We start from the raw sequence: 25,891 nt of genomic DNA, 5'->3' as shown, positions 1-25,891 counted from the left end.
TGTGCTAATGTCAAACAGATCTCTTGAGCTTTGCGCTTGTTGAAAGAAGAACACCTTGACCATGCAAAGCTTATCATTTGACTTGAGTCTTGAGGAGAAGAATGGATCTGAAGGTGAAATAGTTGCAGGAAGTGAGAGAATAGCGAGAAGAGGGCAGGGAGGAGGGCTGGAGGCCTCGTTGACGAGGACCCCGAGTAGAGTCGAGGGGGAGTTAAGAGAAAGATTGTTCTCCACTCTAAGGTATTGTTTAGGGAAGGGGGGGGGGGGAGGAGGATTGCGGAGAAAGGTGCCACGTTTGTGTCGGAGTGAAGAATTTCTCCCCCCGCCCCCGGAAAGTGAGTATGAAGAGGGGACTGTCAGCATCACACAGATAAAGTGACTGTTGGCCACACTTTGCTGAGCCTGCCCTCCCTTTGTGGATGTTGTTGTGTCTTGTTCCCCCCCCCCCTTCTATCTCTCTCCCTCTCCTGCTCTCTCTCTCTCCTCTTTGTCTCCATCTCTCGCCTTGCTCGCTTTACCTTGTAGCCAAAGCTTTTCAAGCTGCCAGTTCGTCTCTGGGCATCCTGGAGGCACAGCAGAGCCCACACACATACACACTCACACTCTAAGAAACACATACACAGGCCCAACGTACAGCGGGGATTTGGGTAATAACTGATTTTTGTGTGTGTGTGTGTGTGTGCGTGTGAGTATTGCTAGTGGGAAGACTGCTGCAGTGCTGAAAGTCTGCTCACAGTAACTTTTCCTTCTCTCTGTCCACATTCTGGCTTCTTGTGCGTCTTGTCACCGGCATCAAACTTGAGAAGAAGAGGAGACTGTAAAGCTTCTGTTGTTAGAGTGAGGGATTGCTTCTTTTATTTTTATTTAAAGGATAGATGTGGGTGGGGGAGGGGGGGGATTGTGTTAGGACTGTTCATGGGGAAACTAGGCCTCAGACCCTGAACCTGCTTTAGACGTCTCAAGAGATGCACACACTCTCTTATGTCAGAACCTGAAGGGACGATGTTCAGTCGGCCACAGCACCAAGTGCCAAGAGAGGGGGCACGATAAACACACACACACACACACACACACACAGCGAAACACTCACACTCGGAAGGAGCCGAGGCTGAAGCAGACAAAGAAGGAGAAGTGGAGGAGAGAAGCGTCCGAGAAGGAGGCAAGAGAGCAGCGAGAGAGAGAGAGAAGGAGGGAAGGAGGCGCTGGGGGGGGGCCAGGTGGAAGGAGGAGGAGGAGGAGACGTGGGCGGGGGTGGGACCGAGAGGGTCATGTACCCGCGGGATGGAGCTGCAGCCGGGCCGGAGGAGACGGGAGCCGAGGCAGGAGCCTTGGGCCCCGGGCTCTCGCTCCTCCAGCAGGTGGGCTGCTGGCACCTCAATCTGAGCAGCTGGGTGAGTAACGCACTCCTGCTCCCCTGCTTCGGCACCGGCTCGCCGCCTCCTTACCACTGAAGGCGCTAAGCATTATATTCTGACAGGTTGTTGTTGTTGTTGTTGTTGTTGTTGTGGTGGTGGTGGTGCAGGTTCGTAGTAGGCCATCTGATTTTTAATGATGTTTAATGTGCTGCCATATTGAATGCTTTTGAACTGAGTGATTATATATATATATATAGATATATTTATATATATATATATTTATATATATGTATTTATATTTATATATATATATTTATGTATATATATACATTATATATATATATTATATATATATTTATATATATATATATTTATTTATATATATATTTATATATAAGGGAGATCTCAGAAAATTAGAATATTGTGATGAAGTTCTTTATTTTTTAAAAAAAAAAAAATGTGGCATTCATGATTCATTACAAAACAACAGAAATATTGCAAGGCTTTATTCTGATTTATTGCTGATTATACAGCTTAAGAAAACTCAAATATCCTATCTCTAAATATTAGAATATCATGAAAAAGTACGAGTAGGGTATTAAACAAATCACTTGAATTGTCTAATTAACTCGAAACACCTGCAAGGGTTTCCTGAGCCTTGACAAACACTCAGCTGTTATAAATCTTTTTTACTTGGTCTGAGGAAATATTAAAATTTTATGAGATAGGATTTTAGAGTTTTCTTAAGCTGTAAGCCATAATCAGCAATATTAAAAGAATAAAAGGCTTGCAATATTTCAGTTGATTTGTAATGAATCCAGAATGCATGACATTTTTGTTTTTTTAATTGCATTACAGAAAATAAAGAACTTTATCACAATATTCTAATTTTCTGAGACAGTCCTGTATATATCAAATGTTATCAATGACCTTAGATTGGGGCCTAAATGATAACTCGTGAACAGCGTCTCTGAGTTAATTTAGAAAAGTAAATTTTCCAGAAACAAGGTTCTCGCAAGAGGAAAATAATTCATTGGCCAAAACATTCTTTGATCAAGCTCATGTCTTAACCATGAAATGTAAAAATACGAGTTCAATAACCTCACAGATTAACATATTCTTTGTTAATGTTGCCATCCGATTCAAATTCCTAATTGCCTGGCTTTCAACCGCAATTCTGAGGGCCTGATTGCATTTCAAAAGGCAGAACTCGGCGTGGCTCTTCACACCGAGGCGACGGCAGCTCTCACAGAAGCCCCTCTGCCTCAGGTACGAGAGCTCAAGAGGCTGTTTACACAGAAAAGGGGAACGCTTTAACACACGTGTGTCGAAGAGAGAACACAACCGTTCCACCACTTCATCGTTCAGCTATTTGTGCGCCGCGTTATTTGTCTGCGACGTGTCAGAACGAGTCCTTTCTGAGATTCTATTTGATGTGCCGACTATCAAAGATGGGAAGCGGAAATAAATGGTGACGAGTGACTTGAGTGCTAGCGAAGCGAGCGGGAGGAAGGGGAGCAAAGGCTCCGGCCCACGTCGTATTTTTGTTCGGCGCTCTGATCAAGCAGTCGGCGTGTCACTGCAGCAAAGTGAATAGATTAACTTTTAAATATCCGGTGGTCTCGGGAGCCCCTCGCCCTCAGAGACGCGTCTTCTCCTCTGCGAGAGAAAACCGATCAACACCTCCGTATCTGCTCTTTAAATCCTTTTTGCTCCCCCCTCTTAAATTCCCAGGTTCTTAATATCGTGGAGAGTTATTGTCTCTCCAGTGATTAACCAAGAAATGTTATTTCTGAAATGTCGCGGGCTTTCTTTCTTTCTTTTTTAATCGGCGCGCTACGCTGGCAGATCGTAGCTCTGATAAACCTTTAATTTGTCGGAGCGGTTCATATTCCAATCGGCGTTAATCTCCAAATATTCCTTTTAGATTGTCTGCTTGAATCTGAGGAGGGTTTTGACTGAGTGCTACCAGTGTGTGTGTGTGTGTGTGTGTGGGGGGGTAGTTTGATATGTGGTTTGCTAGGGGATCGAGATCTTTAGCCTGGAGGGGGCACTCCATCCCTCCCAGAGGAGAGCAGCAGTCACACGTGTAAACAGGAGGGCGTGGCCTGATACCAGATGATTCATTAGATTGGTGGCAGCGCAGTTTTTTAAAAACTTTTACTCAAAGCAAGTTTGTGCACAAACAAATTACTCTTCTCTGACACATTCCCCAGCTCCCCAGTATTTCCTCTGTGTGTGTGTGTGTGTGTGTGTTTCTGCATGGTGTCGCTCCATGTGCCTTGGACGCTCTGGGAGAGGCTCAAGGCGCTCTGGGAGCTTTTTTTTTTCCTGCTTTGGAATCCGGAGGCCTGAGAGGACCTGAGAGGACCTGAGAGGACCCCGATCCATCACGGCACTGTCATCCCCACATCTCCTCTCCTCTCTCTCTCTCTCTCTCCCCCGGCCCTCACTACAGCTCATTAGCGCCCCGCAAGCTGTTGTGACATCTCATCATATCATGACATGAAGCAGAGAGACAGAGGCTGAAGCCCCCCCCCCCTTCTGGGCCCTCAAGGTCACCACCTTCACATTTAGGGGCTCAAATTGTCCCGGCGAGGTGCCACCGAGAGGAAATGCAAGGCCAACAGCTTTTCCTGTCCGACCTCCACCTCTCCGTCTCCCTCCCTTTGTCTCACTCCGTCCTGCTGTCACTTTCTCACCACCTCTGCCTTCTCCTGTACACACACACACACACACACTCACACACACACACACCCCTCACTTTCCCCAGAGGTCCGACTTGAAGCAGCTCATTTGTCTACTTCCAAAAGGTCTTTTTTTTCACGCAATGGCGCAACAGCATTAGTCACCGGCGCTGCAGCTTTTGAAAAGAGTTGAACACTTGCAGAGTTACTTTGTTCAAAGTTGTAACCCCCCCCCGCTCCCTAAAAAACAAAAAATGTTGGTGTTTTTTTCGCTTTTAATGATAAGTAAATTTTTACGACACAGAACAAAACAAATTCCGGCGTCTGAGCATTTAGAGCATGTGAGCTTTGCAGCTGGAGATAGAAGAATAGAATAAATAGAGCCGTGGCAGTATCAATAACACAACCAGAGGCGGCAAACCGCTGCTTCTGTTTGTGTCTGCCGTGCCGGTGTGCTGCCTCACTTCACCGCGTCGGCCCTCCTCAGCAGCCGGCGCTGTGTGTGTCCCGGATGAGGAGAGAGTCAATGTGCTCATTGATGTTCTCACAAGAGTGTGCTTTTAAATGTTTTACTGCAGGGTCTTTTGAATGCCAAATCTCTTGTTTTTTTTAAGGCTGGAGAAGCCGGTCTTTACGACTGCGGACTAGCGGGGCGTTTGTTTGTCTTCTGCTCTATTTGTTGATTGTAATGACGGAGGTGGTGGGAAGGATGCAAGTCAGCGGGGGTGTCGTGGGCAGGAAGCGCTCGTTCTCTTTTTCTTTTGTCGAGCGGGGAGAGCGAAGCCTCCCACGTCGCCTGCTTTTGTTTCTCGGCCCTCTTTCGGGCTGCGCCCGGCGGCCCGCCAGACGAGTCCCGCGCTCGCATTGTCCCGCGGTGGCCGACGGGGGCAGGTGTCGGGCCTCCTTTTTTTGGTTTCCCCCGCGGGGACCACCGGGTGCTGCCTTGACGTCAGCGGCAGACAAAGTGGTTGCTGCTGCGCGTGCGACGATCACGTAAGATGGAGAGAGCGAGCGAAGACGTGAAGTCCACGTCGGCTGACCGGACGTGTGTGTGTGTGTGTGTGTGTGTGTGTTGGGCGATGCACACTGAGGGTTCAGTTTGACCGATGGCACTGACAGTTTTCACTAATGTCAGCAGAAGGAAAGACACCGAAAGGAAAGTGAAAAGGGAAGAAAGAAAGAGTAAAGGGGGCGGCGACAAATCATTGGAAAGAAGCTGTAGCTCAGTGGGGTCAGGGGGTCGTCCTGCAACCCCAAGGTTGTGGGTTCGATCCCGGCTCTCCCCATTAGTTGCAAGTCGAAGTGTCCTTGAGCAAGGCACTGAACCCCCAGTTGCTTCCCGGGCGCATCACTAAGGATGGGTTAAATGCAGAGAACTAATTTCCCCTTGGGGATTAATAAAGTATATATCTTATCTTATCTTATCTTAAAACTACCAAAGAGCTTTCTCGTGTTTCACATTCAGCCCCCCCGTCTGTAGTGGAGTGAGCCGACTGGAGGCAGCGGTCAGTCCATTGTACTTAGCCTTGGGGGGCTTTTCATGGAGGGGGGGGGAGAGCACACTCTTATACCACGAGTGACGATGATGTAAATCGTCTGGCTCCTAGCTCTCCCCGTGTCTCAGTCCTAATGCACAGCCTCTCTAGCTGCCTCCGTCTCAATGTGGACTCAGTGGAATGGGCATTTTGGACCGTCTTCTCAATGGCCGGGACCCCCGCACAAAGGAACCCATTTAAATGGCCACTAAAGCTTTTTCGGCACCGAGAGATGAAGAATTGACAACATTCTTTCACATCATTACCCGAGGGAGGAGCGGGGAGTCGTGAAGGAGGAGGTTAGGAGGTGAGATATAGGAAGGGGGGGACGGGGGACGGAGGCCGGGGCCATCTTCTAGCGTTCAGCTTGGCAGCCGTCATAATCCTGGTTGTTTTCCTACCAGTTGATTCTTTTTCATCCCGCTATTCTAGATGTGCAGATCAGATCAGGAGCCCCGACGCAACGAGGTTGTGTTGCTTTTTTTTAAATTTTTTTTAACGAATCCCACTCCACCCACCGCCCCTTCCAGCCCCCCGACACACAAACACATACCCCCCCCCCACCCTCTGCTTCTCTTCTCCATAGCCCTTTCAGCTCAGGGCTGTGAATGAGTCCCAGGAGTCTCTCTGCCTCCCTGGAGTTCTGCTGGGGTTCATTAATCTTTCATTGGGACCATGGCAATAGGGAATGCCCCCTCCTCCTCCTCCTCCTCCTCCCATTCTCCACTCCCCCACCACTGCCACTACAGAATAGAAAGTCTGGACGGCCGGGCTTTTTCGGACCATTCAGACGGACAGCTTTAACTACCCGGTGGACATTTTTAGCGCGAGCGTGTCCCGTTTGTGCGTCGCGCTCTCTCGATATATTAACTTTGGCCTCTCCCAGCCCCGTGCAGATGAGCATCACGTTCTGCTCCCACTCGTCTCGCCGTGGACCCACAGCTTTGCGTTTGTATTGTCAATGAGCGTCATGTGTACGCATGCCAACATCTAGTCCCATTAATGGTTTTCAAAGTCTTTTGGAAATGTGCCACAGTGGAGCATTTTTTTTTTCTTTCGCTTTCTTGCATGGGTTAAAGTCACTAATGAGGGTGTGTGGCCTATCAGCAGATTGAGCACACACACACACACACACACACACACACAAGCAGCTCTCCTCTCTGCTCCCCCTGAACATATCATCCATGTTATGATAAGCCCGATTAGTGCTGCTTCGTTGACTGCTGAGGGCAGGATAAGGATGTGTGGGTAAGGAGGCGAGAGCAGCCTCCTCCACCAGCCTAATCTACAGCAGAGCTCTAATCTGGTTATCTTGTGGTCGGGGGGGCTGTGTGTGTGTATTAGTGTCTGTCTCAGCCTGGTCTGATGAGAGGCGCTGAGCTCCGGTTAACGCAGGGCCCCACGGCAGCACACCCCAAAGCTCCACTGTAATCTTTGGGTAATTGAAAAAAAAAGGGGGCCTGCACCACTTAGGAGCACAAAGAGAAGATTACATAGCGAAAACTAATTTGGCAAAAATGCAGAAATGGATTTTCAGCCCCGCCTCCTCTCGCCGAGCCCTTTTATTACAATGCACCCCATACACCCTCCGTGACCCGGGCCCTGGGGGAGGAGAGGAAGAGGGGAGGCCGGGAGGAGGCGAGCGCCGACTGCAGCCGCTAATGACTGTGGGTTTACACGCGCTGCCTCGGTTGTGGGCTTCACAGATGATCGATTACTCGACTGCAACCCGTGGTTAAAAGTGCCTCGTCACATGCGAGACCCAAATACGAACTGGCAAACCCCCAAAGCCTCTGAGATTGTGTTACAGAATTCCAGGGTGACACCACAGAAGTGTTTTTGATTACAAACCACACTGTTTTCACTGCGGCTCGGCGGTTTTGACCGTGGATGCGACGGCTCTTCTTTCGAGGATGGCCTTCCGACCAACTTGTGATTCTGTGTCGCAGGCGCCTGCAATCTCTAAAACCCCAAACCCAAATATTAACACCGTGGCCTCTTTCCCCCCCCCCCCCCCTTTCTGTCTTTCTCGCAGTCTAATAAGGTTCCAGTGGTACAGCACCCTCACCATGTGCACCCTCTCACACCGCTGATCACCTACAGCAATGAGCACTTCACACCGGGGAACCCCCCACCTCACCTACAGACAGACGTGGATCCCAAAACAGGTATTTCTTTTGGACTGCTTTTGTATTTAAAGTTAGCACCGTGCTTTTTTGGATTCCTGCTCATCTTTTAGAAAACAGAAGTGTGTGTTTAGAGCTGTCCGGATGAATCTTCTGAACCCCCCCCCCGATACATTTCAAGAAGTTAAGAAAACCACAGAAGCAGCTCTCCTCATATAAAAGACTCGTCAGCTCTGAAATAGTGTTTGCACCGACGGGTGTGTCCATGGTTTTTATGCCCTGCTGCCACCACGGCTCTCCTACACAGGACTTTGTTTGTCTCGATGGCGTCCGTCTGTCTGTCTTGTAAAAACACTTCCAGATTAAAAGATAATTCAATTGGCATATTTACCATCAAGGTATAATTTGACATCGGCGGTCCTATTCAATATTGATGCCACCCCCATGTTTTGTGAGGAAGTATTATGAAAGGAAGTATTAGAAATGTTAAACGTGTCCACGGAGTGCTTATTTATGGACCTCGTGGACGCAATAAGGCCCGTTAACGAGACCGTGGTCGTTAAAGTGAGGCAAAGTCCCAGTCAGCTAAAGTACAACGTGTTGTTGTTCTCCTCTGTGACCGAGTGGTGAGGCCGCGACGCTCATTAACGGCTTCAGCGGAAAGTGGACTTTACGTCGGAGAACCTGAGCGGCGGCTCATAAACCACCTCGTGAAAACACGGAAGCCAAACCGCCGGGACTTGTTGTCGCGACTTGTTTGCCAAGCGTCAAAACAAGACGGCCGCTGCAGTCGGAGGTCCTCGCGTATAAATACCCGACTTCTCCCGACCGTCTGCTCGGAGCGACGCCTTCAACTTGGCGTGCAAAGAATCCTCGAAAATGAAAGACGTGACCCAAGTGCTGGGATTCATACCGTTTTATCGTGAGCGACTCTCCACGTTTAGAAGTCGTCTCTCCCTCGACCAATCAGCACGCAGTTTGAGGCAATTCTATCCAGCACTTCATCTTTGTCCTTTCAGGTTAATGCATTTTCAGTGCGAGGCATAATTTCTTTCTTTTCAGTGGTTTCTGGTGGATTGAGTCCATGTTTTAGGTAATAATGTTCCCTTATTATGATGGTCCTTACAAAGGGGAAATAATGTGCCAGCTGCTGTTTAATGTAGTACTTAATAGGGCAGCTTAATTGAACTCAGTGTTTAATTAATTAATGAGCTATATTAGGTCTTCAGCACTGGGTGGCGATGGGATAATGTTTGAAAGGCTTTCCTTTTTAAAAGAATTTGCTTTTGTCAGAGCGGCGCTCCAAGCAGAAAAGTTCACCGCTGAGACACAAACTGCTGCGCACTCAGAAGACGGTCCGTGGACGACCTCGGGTCAGCGCCAGAGTTTGGGTGTAACCACCAACACGGGCCAAGTTACGATCCGCGAAGGTCGATCTGCACAGATCAGGTCCAAATATCTGCAACAACACCCGGGCGAGCCAGCTGTGTGAGAGACACGCACATCAGCCAGCGTGGACGTCCCCATCTTCCTGAGCGCACACACACACACACACACACACACACACACACACGTCCCTGCTGCGCGTTTAATCACGTCGAGTGTTCCCTGTTAAGATTGCCATGAGAGAGAAAGTTATTTTTACAAACACACGTCTGGACTGTTTTTATGTTGAATCTGAGGATCAGTCGGGACGAAAGGGAACCAACGGGTTCATACATACATTCACATCAGTTAAAAACATTTATGCTGATGTTCAGCTCATAATCTATAACAGTTGCATCGCTCTTATATTTTCTTTTTCATATTTAATAAAGGGTAAACCCCAAATCCATTCAGGCAGTGTAAACCCGGCTGACTCGACCTGCAGCCCTGTATTAGCCCCGCTCTGATCACAGACTTTAATTATATTGTTCTGTTTTGTTAATTTCTAAACCTCAGACATTTGATCTAATTAATCTTCTGAGTCAGTCGACAAACGTGACGAGAGGAATCGCGTTGGTCTCCTCTCATCGCCTCTCTCGCCTCAGCCTCCCTCCAACACATTGTGGCGCCGGCGCCTCGAAGGCCTTTGATCAGGAAGTGTGATTTAGCACTGTGTACATGCGAGCAACAAGGCCTCTTCCTCCTCCTCCTCATCCTCCCATCTGCACACCCTGTGATGTGTGCCCCCGTTCAGATGTGAAACTCTCAACAAAGTACGAATTCAGCGCTGACAAAGATTTGGTTCTCTGGCTGTCATCCTCCTGTCTGTCCACCTCCTACCGACTCCCGTTATCCTCTTTCTTCCACAGGCATCCCGAGGACTCCACATCCTCCAGATATATCTCCTTATTACCCGCTGTCATCCGGCGCTGTCGGACAGATCCCCCATCCGTTAGGATGGCTAGTACCACAGTAAGCAAATCCATTTTTTTGTGTTCCTCTCTCTGCTGTGTTCTCTCTGGAATTGTGTAAAAAAAATAGTTTTTAAAGGCAAGCAACACCAACCTATTGTCAGGATTAATACGCTGTATATCAAGCCAGATCGTTAATAAGAGAAACAGCTCACAATAGTAGCAGGATGTTGCTCTGTATGTACACTAAGTGAATGATGGACGCTGTCTCCGTCTCCTCCGGGGTCTTCTCTCTGCTTAAGGCCCCTAAAACTCTAAATTGATCGCTTAACTTTCTGACACGCTCCTGGACCACAGCGGCCCGTTGCAGCGTCCTCAGGCCCTCACCAGCCTCAACTTGCCACTTTGAAGCAAATGCTATTTTGCATGTCTCTGTATGGTCCAATTAGAGTAATGAACCGTGATTGCCCGTATTTTACCCACAATTCCACACGGGGGCTCTCCCCTGGTAACTCTTGTCAACACTTGTTAATATGACAAAAGGCTACAAATTAAGCTCTGTTAATTTAATGTTTTCTCACCGCGATCTAAATACCGAGAGAGGCCCCCGAGCACAGCCGCGGCGCCCTTTGATTTGCTGCACTTTATTTTGGTATAAATTTGCATTCATTGCTGTTTGTCTTTGGATGTGTAGACCTCAATTAGCGTGATGGCTCCATTAAAGAGAGCCGCGCTTCGTCTTTGATTATCACAACAAAACACCTAGTTCCAGCTCGGGGAGGAACCGGGGCCCCGCTCTGTCGGCGGAGAGCGAAGGGTTATGAAATTTAATTAGCCACCGCTATCAAGATTCGTGGCATTCAAATTGTTCAGAGTTTTCCTCCCTTTGATCTGCGCTCTGCAATCCCCTAGATTTTTGTCCTGATCAAATGAGAATAAAGGGGCCCACAGCGGGGAGAGGAGAGAGACCGAGGGCTTTAACTTCTCCTCTTCCATCAACCCTGTTCCTTTACCTTTGTGCCTTTCTTCTTTTCTTCCCCCTTCCCTTCCCAGGCAAGGTCAACCTGTTTATCCCGGGGGTTTCAGACACCCCTACCCAACTGCGCTCACTGTCAACGCATCCATGTCAAGGTGAGCTGAGACCGAGGAGCTAAACACACACACACACACACAGTGTCTCACTTACTCACACCTTTAGTTGTGCGTCTGTGTGTCTTTGTGTTGGCTGTGAGGGCAACGCACAAGCAACACACATGCACACTCGCGCATGCAGAGACGGTGAGCGGCGCCTGTTCCCCACGCTCCACATCTCTGTGTTCAAAAGGCCAATTCTCCAGTGTGGCGCTCCAGCTCGCGTGCTCAAATATTAATTATACTTATCATTTTCTAATGAGGCCCCTGAAGAACATTTACCCCCCACTGCATGTCAGGCATATCTGAAATGAGCTGGGGCATGTCCACGCTGTGAGTCTGAGCAGCCAGACAGATACACAAACACAGCAACACTTTGATGGGGACTGGGTGATTGAAGCCGTGGCCGAGCGCTTTGGTCCAGCCCATTAGGGTCCAGCTCAAGTGCTGCTGTGGACACTGGGGGGGGGGGGGCATGTGTATTTGTTTGCCATCTTGTTTACATGTGTGTGTGTCGGTGTTAAACGACTTACTGTTCCCTTGAGGGATGTGTGTCCTCTATATAGTGTGGAAAGTGAAAATAATTAATTTTAGATGACTAAAAGCCCTAAGAAGCCTCAACACAAAAACAAACAGCTTGCCACTCCTCCTCCTCCTCCTCCTCCTCCTCTCTACACTCCCTTGCAGCAGGGGACTATGAGCCGGGCTGCTGCCGAGTCGAGGGATGAGGCCAAGCTTCAGTTTAATTACAGCCCGATTGGAAAAGCAGCTCCTGAGGGCGGCGTGTTTAGACCTCGGTGACATTGATGGATCATGTAGATTCAGGAAGGGAGGAGACGCAAGGGGCACATTTCTGAATGCTCAGCCCTGAGAATAAGGGGAAGTTGAGCCTGTAAGCTCGCCCAGACAGTTTAGTTTTGGGGCTGTTTTTGTTGCTGTTCAACTGCCCCATTAGTCATTCAAAACATAAATACCTAATTGCATCAAATGTTACATTTAAACTCATTCTGTAGATGGGTGAAGGATTAGAGTCCCATTGGCCCCTCCCAGTCCTTCCAGAGCAGGTCTCAGGTGCACGGGGTCAGACAATGGGTCGGTCCAGACATTGGCATCTGGCAGCGGTGCCCAGCCAACCTGGGCTTTAAGTGACTGCTAATGTGGTCCCTTAATGACAGCCTCTACATTGTGATCATCTCATTTCCAGTGGAGCTAATTGAATATACTGGCTGGGGTGTGTGTGTGGGGGGGGGGGGAGACGGGCCATGGGGAAGAGCTAATGCCCTGTGATGAGGCCCCTAATTGAATTAGTATAACCGAATAGAGGGAGGGCTCTGGGAGCTCTCTGGAGGATGGGAGGCTTTAACACATCTCCATTGAAAAACCTGAAGTCTGTCTTGGACAGGACAGAGGAAATAAATCAATTTTGTTGACAATATCTCGCAAAAAAATCGGTCTAATCCGTTCATACATAGCCTTCAGCCAGTCGGTTTGGTTCAAAGAACGGACTAGGCTGTTGTGATAGCTCAAACGGTCTGCGAGGAGCCGGCTGACGGGAGGAAACCGGAGAGAAAAGACATCCCGGCCTCGTCCTCTGGCCGGGAGCCGGCTCTTTGCAGGAGTGCGTTGCTTCAGCTTCAGTCCCCCGCGCCGTAGCGAGAACTGCTTTGGGATGCAGGGAAGGAATCCGGAACCTCGTCGTCCCGCAATGAGCACCTTACACCTCGGTCCTGTTCAAAAATGCATTTTCTTTTTCGGACATGAGGGGGAGAAAAAAAGCCAAGGAGAGTGGAGACAGTCAGCGGAGCAAATGAAAGACATTATTTTGATCATGGGGTTGGAGTCGGTGCAGGTCCCAGGATGTGTGTGTGTGTGTGTGTGTAGGGGGGTGGAGGATGTGCATATGTGTGTGTGACAGGTAGGAGGAAGTGAAGGCCCCTTTGCCCCTCATGCTTAAGCCTGCCCTTTGATATGTTCCCCCGTCATCGTGCTCCCTCTCTTCTCCTTGGGAACGGGAGAAGCGCACCGTCCGGATCATTATACATTAAACAGGCAGGGAGGGGGGGGGGGTACTGCTTCGCGTTGGCAATTAAATGGCACTGGCTGACACTGGGCTTGCTGCACCACTGACCCCCCCCCCCCCCCCCTCAACACCCCGAGCCATTCTTACCTTTTGGATTGAGACGTAGAAGCCCCAGGGTTGGGGTGGGTGGGGGTCTCCGCTGCGTCTCCTTCTCCGCGTTGGTTAAATTGGTCCGAATGATGATGATGACGATGATGACGATGATGATGTTGCCCCCACGCTTCAAAGGGATGGCCGTCATGTTTAAACCATAAACTGGGCCACGCAGCGGCAGCAGCAGGAGGAGGAGGAGGAGGAGAGGAAGCGAGAGGATCGTGGGGGTGGTGAGGGGACAGGGAGCAGTCGAGGAGAAGAGAAAGGAAGAAATAGAACTTGGAACAGAGGAAATTTTAACAAGTGCACAGAGAGAGGAAACGGAGCGAGGAAGAGGCAGCAGCCCTAATGATGGGCGATAGGCAGCCACCGAGCTCCCCGTCAACGGATGACATGGCACAAACACCAATGTGTCAGAGATGAAGGGAGAAGAGGGGAAAGGAGGAAAAGAGGGAAAGAGTTTGAGGGGGGAGCGCACTGGCACTCCCCTGAGATGGCCTCCAACAGAAAGTAGTTGTTCCCGGCGAGTTTATCCTCATCATTATATTCTGGCTCGGAGCCATGCAGCCAGACACAGCCAGATAATGAGCTGCTTTAAAAAAGAGAGAGAGAGAAGAAGAACAAGAAGAAGTATTCCTCCTGTTTTCTCTCCTCCTTCATCCTCCTCTCTCCTCAAATGCCCGTGTGGTCACGTGTCACCGCCGTAAACACACACATGCAGATGAGACGCGCACGCATTCAAATAACCCGACGCACACAACGAGCCGACGATTTCACAAATGAGGGTTTCTGGCCTCGGTGGGCGGGAGACGATGAAATGATGGAGCGATGATAGGAGCGTCGAGGGATGAAGATAAAAACCGTCTTCGCCGCTCGCAATGCTGAACTGGCAGAAAAGAACAGGGGGAAGCAAATACAATAAAAGCCCCAATTCCTGGTGTGATACGAGACTTTGATGGAAGATTTTAATCTCGTCTGCAATATTCCTTGATAGCGCAGGATGATTGAAGCTTCTGAAATCTGGCATGTTCAGAGGAGTTTCCGCAAATATACCAATGAGTTGAAGCCAGTTCACATTTTGTCATCTACGGATACAATTAAAATCTCATTTGGGAGCGATTACAGTTTTTAAGGCGAATATAAACCTGTTCTGCGCAGCACTTCTATATTCAGTCTCTCCTTAACTAAGAAGAGAGAAGTTCAAGGTGCTCAGAGCCCTCAAGCTAACACGCTTCATTGAATCTATTACACGGATTGTTGCCCGTATTGGTCGGGACACTCGTGATAGAATTTTGAAATCTCAATGAGGTTGTGATGAAATAAAGGTGAAGAAAGCCACTTGCCTCGAGGGTTTCCCCGTGTGGCTTTTTCTTTGGGGAGGGGGAGGTTTGCTCAAAAACGGCATTCAAGAGATTTATCCTTGTGCAATTGCACTTCATTATTTCCACACAATATAAGCGCTCATGTTTCCAAATCTTTTTTTTTCTTTTTTACTGACGGTTTGGTGTTCTACTTGTGTGTAAAGTGTATTAAATTGTGTGATTAGATCTCACACTCGTTTTGGATAATCTATCCGAACTGATTGTAGAAAATGTATCGCCGTGGACATTTTCCACGTGGATGTCTGTATACATGCGTGTCTTTTCTTAACCCTTCTGTTACCTTTAGGGTCAATTTTACCCCATTCAATGTTTAATGTCGGTGTTCTTTGGGGTCAATTTGACCCCAGGCTGTTTTTCACTGTCAAACATATAAGAAATATCAACTTTTTAATATATTTAAAGGGCTATTTAGGTAGTCAACAAACAAACATAAAGTACCTCACACTTAAACTTGGGAAACAATATTAATTCAAATAATTTTCTGGAGGTTTTAATTGCTGGGGTCAAATTGACCCCGAGGGTAAAATATGTTAGTAAATGTAAAGGTAACAGGAGGGTTAAATGAATTTTTTTTAAATCATTTTTGATGAAATTAAATTGAATAATCCCTTTGAAAGCACAAAGCAATATAGCCCCTTTTAGTCCTGTGTATACACGTGTTTCACATCCTCATTTCACCTGTACCATTCTGACCATTTACACAGTCTTCTCTCCTCCAGGTTCCCCCCACACATGGTGCCCCCTCACCACAGTTTGCACGCCACGGGCATCCCCCACCCGGCCATCGTCTCTGCCAACGTCAAGCAGGAGTCCTCCCACAGCGACATCTCTCTCAACAGCTCGTGAGTCGACCTCCCGCACGCTTTCGGTCCCGCGCGACTCGCACGCCGCTCACCTCTCCGCCCCTCCACAGGAAACAGTCGGACGCTAAAAAGGAAGAGGAGAAGAAGAAGCAGGTCCACATAAAGAAGCCTCTGAACGCCTTCATGCTCTATATGAAGGAGATGCGGGCCAAGGTGGTGGCGGAGTGCACACTGAAGGAAAGTGCTGCCATCAACCAGATCCTGGGGCGGAGGGTAAGACCTAACAGAGCACCCTGAACACACACACACACACACACACAGCAGACTGAAACGTTGGTTTATGTACACATGCAAAGTGTTTTAGAGATGAGCTCATTTCATTTCCTTCATTTTGTTTGTTTGTTTGTTTGTTTGTTTGTATTTTATTCAGTCAATCAAATCAAATACAATACAATATTATCCTATATAATATACAAAAGAGAAAGACTGAAAAGGTATAGGTAGAAGCAAAAAAATGCTTAGAAATTCCTATCCTAAATTGAAATCAAAATAAATCAGAAAATGTATATACAATAAAGAAGAAAATAAAACAACAACAAAAAAACAACAATAAACAAAATATATTTATATATACTACCACATACATCTTCCATATTAATACGTTTTTAATTACATTTATAACTCTCAAGAATTGTTTTATAAATAATTCCCTTGAAAACCAAAAAGGAGTTCACCATTCCCTCGTTAAAAAACAAACAAATCTTCATGTGTCTTTCTCATTTTGCAGTGGCACGCCCTATCGCGGGAGGAGCAGGCCAAGTACTATGAGCTCGCCAGGAAAGAGCGACAGCTCCACATGCAGCTGTACCCGGGCTGGTCAGCGCGAGACAACTATGTAAGTTTTTAAGTTTACAAGTCGTAACGGGCGGTCCTTTCCCCCTTTCACCAGGCGACACGGCCACCATGAGTTCTTTCTTTTGCTCCTAACTAGCCTGAGGGATTACTTGTCATTACCTTCACATTCGAGAATGCGGAAGGTTATGTTTTGATCGCTGTGTATTTATTTGTATGCGTTTTATTCGCATAACTCAAAAAGTATTAAACCGAATTGCATGAAATTTGGTGGGATGATTGGTTATTATCCGGGGACCATTTGATTAGATTTTGGGATCGATCGGGTCAAAGGTCAATGGCTTCGACGAAGGTATGCGCTCTACCGAGTGCCAGTTCTAGTTTTTTTTGTGACATGAAGGAATATTTGGGACAAAGTCAGACCATGATGTTGTTTCTATATCCATTTTGTCCAGTTTTGGGATTACATTACATGTCATTTAGCAGACACTTTTATCCAAAGCGACTTACAATAAGTGCTTCAACCTAGAGTACAAACTAAGAACAACAAGAATACAGAAAGTAACATTTCCTCAACATAGTCGAACGACAAAAGTACCATAATAAGAGCCATTTAAGTGCCACTGAAGTGCTAATCTGTTTTTTAATCCAGATGTAGTCGGGATGAAGTTGACAAGAGTCTTCCACCAAACAGAGGCTCGCCACAGTGTCCAGATGTTCACAGAGTAGAGGAGAATAAGACAAAAGATTACAGTAAAGAATGAAATAGTAGAAAACAGAAAGAGGGGGGGGGGGCTGCAGTGGCTGCTACAAACCGGAGGGCAGAGACAGAAACAAAAGGCTGAGAGAGAATGAATAAATAAGGCAACACAAAGACAAAGTCCTAGTCTCTGTTTCATGTTTTGGGCATTCTGCAATATAATAACTAAGGTTCCTGTCTGTGTCTATTTTTTCTTTCTATTTTCTTGGCGGCGAACCAACAGGGGAAAAGGAAGAAGAGAAAAAGGGAAAAGCAGCAAGCAGAGAGCAATGGTGAGTGAGCTGCAATTATCTCCCATATTAGAAGAGCCCCGTCATGCGTCGGGCCGACGGGACGTCGTGCGAGATCAAAGTCACGCTAGTTCTTTTTTGTGTTATGTTTTTTTTTTTTGGAGTGTGTTATTGTGCCTGGCTTTTTTTCCTTTCTATTTTTTTTTCTGTATAGTTATGCTTCCAAATGCAATATTATAATGGTAGAATTGCCTGTAATACCCCCCTTTCCCCATTTCCCCCCCTCGCCCTCCCCAGCTAATAACAACTGAATATGCATGACCCCCCCAGACTCCTTCTCACCTCCCCTCTTGACACTCCCCCCCCCCCCCCCCCACACACACACTTGGCCCTTAGCGTTCTGGTATTGTGAAATGTATGTTTTGAGAATGTGAAGTTGAAGCATTGTGAGAGCCATTAACTTTGCTAGTGTTGTGTGTGTGTGGCCCTGTTGGATAATGCCTGTGCCCTGCAGATAGACTGCACTACAGTACTGTGTGTGTGTGTGTGTGTGTGCTTGTTGGACTGCCCTCCGCTTGCTTCCATGCATGCTTTTATACCAACATTCAACAAATCACTCACATCTTAAAATGAAGGCGGTTTGCTTATCTTCTGATTCATCCAGTTTTATTCTCATGATTCATCCTCTCCTGATCATATTGTGAGGAGCGATGGCGACTTGTTATTATGTATTTTGCGCTCGTTTGGTGACGGATTTCTTCTTGAAGGCCTCTCTATCTGTTCTTTTTTTTCAGAACACAGAGAATATTTTCCAAACCCTTGCCTTTCACTCCCTCCGATTACAGGTGCTAATGTCATTTTGAGTCTTAAATTACTAACTTTGTTTTTTTTCTTTCTTTTTTCTTTAATGTATATTTATTTCATAAATTGATGTGCAATATTAGGCCGGTAAAAAAAAAAAAAAAAAAAATTTAAATATGCTTTTGCTGCTTGTTTGCTATTTCCCTTTCTTTAATTGCTATTGTTTATTTAACTTCAAGCTAAATTAGATTACATTTAGTTCAATTCCCCCATGTTGCCCATTAGTGGAGAGCATTTTCCGTGTTTTGGCACAGTCACTATGCAGGACGCCCGAGGAACTGATTCCATGACGTCAGGTCATCCTTGTGGAGTCTGACCTGAAGGAGGCGATGTCGGGGTGACCCTCCTGAATCTGTACGCTGCGGTAGCCGCAGTTTCCTTGGCTCACTCCCTCTTCAGATGGGTCGACTCAGCCACGTCTCAATCCCTCGGCTCTAATTCTCATAATCCCAGTGACTGGTCTGAGCCACAGTTTGGTGCCAGGTCTCAGAAGTAGATTCCCTCTCCACGTCCCCGCCTCTTGAGAGCTTCCCCTGGCTATCGGGCTCATGACTGTACGTTTTTTTATTTATCAGTCTGCTCCTCCAGTCATCGCCTCGTGAACTTGTCTTCTTTAAAGCACAGTGCAGTAAATAATCCAACCTGCGTCTGCTCCATTTATTATACCCCCTCGACCAATCGAGCATCTTATCTCCAGCTTTAACTCCAAAGTTTAGGTTACTAAAAGCAATTGTTTCTCCATTAATGTTTTGATTTCATAACCTGCATGCATTTTGATTTCCACTAATGTCTGAAACACACTAATTGTGTTCGGTCCTGTCTTTAAAGGCTCATTTGAGAATGGCTTTCCGGGGTGTTTTGATTTTCTTTGCACAATGAGCCGAGCTTCGTAGATTCACTGTGACTTGTTTTTTTTCCCCCCTCCTTATTTCCTCTCCTCCTTTTTGTTCCTTATTGTTTTTGGTCTTTTGGTTCCTTTACTCCTCTCTGCTGGCTTCCCCCTCACTGTTGCGGCGTCAGACCTGAGCGCTCCTAAGAAGTGTCGAGCGCGCTTTGGGCTCGATCAACAGAATAACTGGTGTGGCCCGTGCAGGTGTGTATGGTGTGCGCTTGCACCGGCCGGGGCCAGGTGACGGCTGTGCGACCTCACACTGGGACTTCCTCCTCCGCTCTCTGCTGCTGCCGCCCTCTTCTTCCTCTCCTCTGTCTGTCCTGCCAGGCTATCGTGACCTCTCAGCTTCCTCCAGCCACGCCCTGCCGGTCTATCTCTAGGTTCCCACTATTTTTTTTAATCATTTTTTTTTTTAACCTACTGTACGGGTTGAAGGGTGTTAACAGCAAATGCTAGAATGTCTGTACGAATGGTGTCTGTGTGTGAGATTTAATGGAGAAAAAACAAGTATTTGGGGGTTACAGGGGTTTCATTGCAGGACGTTCAGTACAATAAGCCTCACTGACATTGGTCAGAAACCCTAAACTGGCAGGTCGGGGCTTGGAGGATCTGGAGCCTGATGGCTTGTTCACGATGGAGGACATCCCAGTGTTGCCAGCCTGAACCTCAGCCCTGGCTACATGTTTGTGTCCGTGTAATGACGTGTCCATTTTGTTTTTTCTTTCTTTTCCTTTTGTTATTTGTCTCTGTGTGTGTGTTTGTGTCTACCTCTTTGGCTAACAGATGCAAATACCCCAAAGAAGTGTCGTGCCTTGTTCGGGCTTGACCAGCTGAGTTTATGGTGCAAGCCGTGCAGGTATAACTGCTGTAGTCCCAATGGGAGGAAGACATCCGCAATGAGCAGCTCCTTCTCCTTGATTATTTGCTCGGGCACCCCTCTCAAACGGGTTTCCATCGCTGTGGTAACAGATGGCAAACTCCTCCGCTCCTTCTCCTTAGCGAGGAGCCTTCCTCGCTGTAAATTCCCTCGCAGCGATTCTTCCTCGTTGAGCTCGGTTCAAGCCCAGTGGCGGAAAATGGATTTCTAAATAACGTGACTGAATACTTCTCAACAACCCCAAACACACGTTGCGTAATTTGGAATCACTCGTCTCACACTCTGACTTGAAATCCATTTTCTCTCCGTGTCGTGTGTGTTCTAATCGGCGTCCTTTTGAATAACAATGTTGTGCTTACAAATTGAGCCCTGCTTTCTCTGGGACCCTGCTCAGTGACACTCTTTTCTGTGCCCTCTTCCTCCTCCTTCTCCACCTCTTCTTCCTCCAAACTCCTCTTCAATAACCCTTACTTAGTCCCTACCTGTTGTCTTTCTGTTCTGACACAAGCAGTCTTTGAATTGGGAATATTTTCATGGTAGGTATTTGTTTCCGCTCAGTAATACCCTTCTCTGTGTCTTGCACCACACCCTGCCCCACCTTTCTCTCTTGACACCACCCTGCAACACCCACCATTGCAACACGTTGTTTGTTTCCCGCTGCTCCACTTTTCATTTGTGTTGTTTTTTTTACTCGTTGAGACGGGTCGGCTTTAGATCGACATGCAGTCTGGATGTTTATTTTAAATGTCGCCGCACTTCGCCAGAAGTCGCTCTGAGGCGATTTCAAAGGACAGCTCTTCGTTTTTGTCGAACCTTCAAATGTGGCCGAATGTCCCATAATAATTTGAACACATCGCCGAGATTATCTTTGCATGACAATGTTCTTTTAAAATAAGAATGACATCACCTCCACACAGCGCGCCACTGTCGGCGATTCCACTCCGGCTCCCGTCTTCCCCTCCCAGCTGCAACGCGAATATCAAAAACACGACATTATTTCCGTCGACAATCACGGCAGATCAGGAGATCGGGACGCTGGGAAAAGCGCGATAATTCAGTCTTCCTTTTTTTCCGGAGCCGAGAGGTTCAAAGTTCTCTCTGGGCTCCATTTCCTAAAAGATGCATCTGGTGTAATTTCCCCCGAGACGGAAAGAAATCAATAACGTACACAGGCACATACGACGAATCGATATGTCTGTTCAAAAATGGATATTAGCTCATTTGTTGCGGTTTGACAGACAGTTACCCAGAGCACGATGTCGGCGTCGCGGTAAGCGATACGTCGGTCCGGCCGGTCGATGCTCCGCTGCAGCGGCAGAGGCACTAAGAGCCGTATCGCCGCTCTCCTCCTCTTCCTCGTCCGCTGTTGTTCGCCCGTGATGTCGAGTTCATCGGAGATGCACGCTTGTCTTTCACCCTCGCATGAGATCAAGGTTTTTTTTTTTTCTTCACGTGATCCGCCGATGTCCCTCTTTCTTCCTTCTCGGTCGTCGGCTCTCTTTGTTTGTAGACCTCATAACGGCGTGGAAAGGTTTGATTCGACGACCTTAAATCAAACGGCAGATCGGCCTCACACCTTCCAAACAGCCCCACTCTTTCTTTCTTTTTTTAAAACACCGGAGTCTTCTTCTTTTTTGTTCACACCTACTCCCTGTCCCTGTGAGTCTTACATACTAATACTTTCACGGCCTTCAGGCATCCCCGCGATAGAACGGAGAGCCGAGAGAGGGGTCACTGCCAGGGTCAGGGTAAAGATGAGGTGGGCAGAGATTCCCCCGGAACCAAATCCGAACACGGCCTCTTTTTTTTCTCGCAGCAGAGTCGCCGCAGACAAATGCAACAAGCCCCTCCCCCCCCTCCCCCATTCATCGGGTTCCACCGAGCGCAACGGGTCTGGCCTCGGGACTCAGCAGGCGGGGTGGGGGGGGGGGGGGGAGGGTCCCGACCTCAGGCAGGAATGCAAACATGATGCCTTGACCCCCTCGCGCACACACACACACACACACTTGTGTCTGTGGGGCAGATGAGGAGTAGTGTGGATCTCGTTGACTCCCCCCCCCCCCGTATCCAAACTCCGAACCCCTCAGGAGAAGCGAGAGCAGGGCCAGATAGAGGTCCAGTGACCCCGTGTTGCTGGAGAGAGAAGCGGCCGACCCCCCGGCTGTAGCTCCGCCTGTGAGAGAGTCTACATCCAAAGGAGCAAACCACTGCTGCATCTCATCTTCTCTCACCGTCGTCTTCATCACCTCCGTCTGTGCTTTTCATTTCCCAGCTGCTTCCCCTGTGATCCCTCTCCTTCGTGTCTGTCCCGTCTGATGGTTCGGTGTTTGCAAATCGACTGTCGTTTCTACCACGTTTTGGTCTTAGCACCAGCGACTTAAATGCACCGGCAAAAGAAAATATTAGCGGTTGTGTAAAAAAAAAAAAAAAAACAGTTTCAAATGAGGTATTTTTTTTCCTCCTAAATTTCCACACAAAAAAAGCCAACGGTGCATTCAAGCCGGCGACGGTTCTGAGCGGCTCGGCGCTTTGAAGGCGTGGTACTAAAAGATGCTCTCTTTCTCTCGCCCCCCCCCCTTCAGGAGAAAAAAAAAGTGCATTCGCTACATCCAAGGTGAAGGCAGCTGTGCCAGTCCTCCCTCTACGGACGGAAGCTTACTCGACTCCCCCCCCTCCTCCCCCTCCTCCGTGGCTCCCTCCCCCTCCTCAAAAGAGTCCCAACCTCAGACTGAACAGATGCAACCTCTCTCACTGACTATGAAACCGGCCCAGCAGCCACTCCACCACCCGCACCTCCTGGCTGGGCCCCCGCCGCCATCTTTGGTTCACTCTGCTGCTGCAGCTCGGAAAACGCCCGCCGCCTCCTCCACCCACCACCACCACCACCACCACCACCACCCCCACCACCCCCCCCACAGAGGCCCGGGGCGCGGCGACATCGTCTCGTCCTCGATGGCCCGGCCCTCAGCGTCGCTGTGTCATTCCCACTCGCTCCTCTCCTCCACGGGCCCTCAGCCTCTGTCGCTAGTGACCAAGTCTATAGAATAGTCGACCCTGTTCTTCTCCTCTTTTCTATCTCTGCACTCAAACACACACAGAAACACACACACACCCACACACACACACACACACACACACTTCTAGGCTCTCTCTTCACTTGCTGTCGGTTCATTTCTCTTTATGTTTCTGTGCCATGAGGCTTTGAAATTTAGTTTTTTTTGTTTCGTTAAAGTTCATTGGTCAATATTTGACCCATCATTATAAAAATTTAAAAAACCGAATTATTCTAAAGATATGATACAATGAGCTGTAGTATAGCTTTGTGAATCTGCCAACATTTTTATGAATTTAGTTTTGACTCTTTTTGTTTTGCGTGGCGTTAAAACAGTGCAAACAGAAAAATGATCTAGTTCAACTTCAAAATGTTTAAACGACGGATATAAAACGGTAGGCTAGGTTATTCAACGAGCCCTTTTCTTGAAAGAGTTGGTTCTCCTTCTTTATTTGTATTAAATACGAGCTTGCGAACCAATCATTTGACATCTGTTCAAACTCTAGGAGGGCATGAGGCGGGCGGCGACTCCTCTTCGAGGAACAACTTTAATTGTGATGTTACTTGTTCTTGTTTAAATGTACAGAATATTGGGGAGGGGGGATTACTGTGTTAAATATGCATTCTTCCACTGCGTTGTCTTTTTTTCTTTGTTGTTTACCTTTGGGGCGGAGTCAGGCAAGTCGGGTGGGCGGGGTGGGAGGGTCGAGGGTTATTAAATTCAAAATGTCACAACGCTAGGACCAGTAGTATTTATTGCTTTAGAGATTGCTTGTTGTATCTTGTACGTGTCTCTTTTTGACTTTTTTTTTTTCTTAATACATTGTACAAATATTTTTTCTTAAGGTAAGCGACTTATATATGAATGATCCATTTTTACAAGGAGGTTTTAAAAAGGCAAATCTTTTGTTATTGATTTCTTTCCTCGCTGAAAACCTGGATTCCACTCAGTGTGTATTGTGTAGATCTCATGAACAGAAGTATGCACAACTTCATTTCAAGAAATGCGTCTATAAGCCATTTTACAAAAAGAAGAAAAGAAAACTTGAAACGAGACAGTGGGTGCCGTGTCTTCAGTAGTTGGAAAAGTGTCTAACGCCCTTCTTTTTTATTGCACAGTCACATCTCTCAGACTGTAGATTCGTGTACAGATTTTCCGTGCCAAATTTTGTGATAATTTTCTCTGCCCCTCTTTACCACGCTGTAGGGATCCTCTCTTTTTTTTGGTCGTTATTTTTTATTTCGATACCATTCTTTGCTGTGACGTTACATAGATCGCTATGTATGTAGTATAAATGTTGCTATAACAAATGTGTTTGGTAGCAAATTGTCAAATATAAAAATTTAAACTTAATAAAAAGGCGGACATCATACTGTATAAACCCACAAGGGCCAAATTATGTATATTAGGAAGTTCATAAAAAAACTATTAAATACAAAAAAATACACAAACTGCCACTTTTAAGTACACTACTACATATAGGTAGATAGAAAAAATAGGCATGTTGATGTTGCAAGAGGCTGTAAAAAAAGCTACAAGAGAATCATCCACTCGGTGCCATTGTAGTTGACATGACGCGACTGTAATCTGTCGATTTCTTCTCTGGTTTATTAAGATGCTAATGATAAATAGTTTGAATGTTTCCTTAACGGCTGTGATGTTCCTGTTCTATTTTATGCTCTTATCTTTTTGTTTGTTTGTTTTTCCTGTTATTTTAAATGGTTCCAAAACCATGTTTTTTTTGTAATGAATAAATGTTTATGCTGTACAGTCTCTGTAGCATGCAGTTCTGTATTAATAAAAGCAACTTAGTATGTGCACATTTGTGTCCTCCTTTTATTTGGAAACGTACCGGAAAGTTCCCGACCTGAGAAACTGTTGCGACGGCATCTCGGCGAAAAGTGACAAGAGAGTCGTCAAATAATACCAGAGTCATTAGGATGCCTTGAATTAATAGTCTAATAGAGATTCACGCCATTATAATGAAACATTAGACTTTATCAGGTTGCATGAAATGTAATTCAATTAAATTCAGTTTATTTTGTATACAGGGTTCGTACGGTCATGGAAAACCTGGAAAAGTCATGGAATATTCAAAATGGTCATTTCCAGGCCTGGAAAAGTCATGGAAAAAACTTAAATCATAAAAGTTTTGGAAAAGTCATGGAAATGTGTTATAATCACATGTTCATTTACGCCGAGTTTGAAATAATTAATAAATATAATATTATATATTATTATATATATTATATAATATAATTTTTTAAAGAAAGACGCTCAAAATATTAGTCGGCACTCTCAATACGCACAATTTTTTTAATTTTTCATGTTTATACTGAGATTTCAGTTTGGTCATGGAAATTTGGTTTAAAGTCATGGAAAAGTCCTGGAAATCCATTGGTCAAAATGTGTAAGAACCCTGTGTATAGCCAAATATCACAAAATACAAATTTGCCTCAGAGGATTTAACAATCTGAACACGTACGACATCCCGGTCCCATGATATCACATCGGATCAGGAAAAACTCCCCAGAGATATAAACAACCCTTTCACAAGGAGAACAAAGTGAAGAAACCTTCAGGAGAGCAACAGAGGAGGATCCCTCTCCAGGATGGACAGAAGTATAGATGTCATGTGACCAGAAGGAGTCATTACATAGTAACAACACATTCAATGGATATGACAGAGTGTATGAATAGTTGGTAAAATGTAATTCCAAAAGTTAGAAAAATGATCTTTTAGAGCAGATTAGCTCAGGTGACTCCACTGTTTTCACTACTTTGTGTTCGCACACGTGAAAAGTGAACGCCACGCTTCATATGAGCTCTTCTGTGTGC

At 46.7% G+C, this 25,891-nt stretch overlaps 1 protein-coding gene across 29 annotated transcripts in view; it reads left to right on the top strand.

The window, feature by feature from the left end:
- Window positions 1-24,873, top strand: part of tcf7l2 (transcription factor 7 like 2) — a 94,965-nt gene extending 70,092 nt beyond the window's left edge. For 2 of the 29 annotated variants that reach the window (XM_056429276.1, XM_056429268.1), the window contains 10 exons: window positions 7,613-7,745; window positions 9,998-10,100; window positions 11,093-11,170; window positions 15,445-15,567; window positions 15,639-15,801; window positions 16,316-16,423; window positions 17,364-17,412; window positions 18,165-18,215; window positions 19,252-19,324; window positions 22,583-24,873. In XM_056429276.1, coding sequence (XP_056285251.1) covers window positions 7,613-7,745; window positions 9,998-10,100; window positions 11,093-11,170; window positions 15,445-15,567; window positions 15,639-15,801; window positions 16,316-16,423; window positions 17,364-17,412; window positions 18,165-18,215; window positions 19,252-19,324; window positions 22,583-23,048 — 1,347 coding nt within the window. In that variant the 3' untranslated portion in view covers window positions 23,049-24,873. Of the gene's footprint in view, window positions 1-7,612; window positions 7,746-9,997; window positions 10,101-11,092; window positions 11,171-15,429; window positions 15,568-15,638; window positions 15,802-16,315; window positions 16,425-17,349; window positions 17,413-17,667; window positions 18,217-19,251; window positions 19,325-19,906; window positions 20,538-22,582 lie in introns of those variants that run through there. The other 27 variants (XM_056429271.1, XM_056429264.1, XM_056429277.1 and 24 more) reach the window with 23 other exon arrangements.
- The last annotated feature ends 1,018 nt before the right edge of the window (window positions 24,874-25,891 follow it).

Source organism: Pseudoliparis swirei, chromosome 13 (assembly GCF_029220125.1).
Source record: "Pseudoliparis swirei isolate HS2019 ecotype Mariana Trench chromosome 13, NWPU_hadal_v1, whole genome shotgun sequence".
NCBI lineage: Eukaryota > Metazoa > Chordata > Actinopteri > Perciformes > Liparidae > Pseudoliparis > Pseudoliparis swirei.
This window is presented reverse-complemented; position numbering and strand designations above follow the sequence as displayed.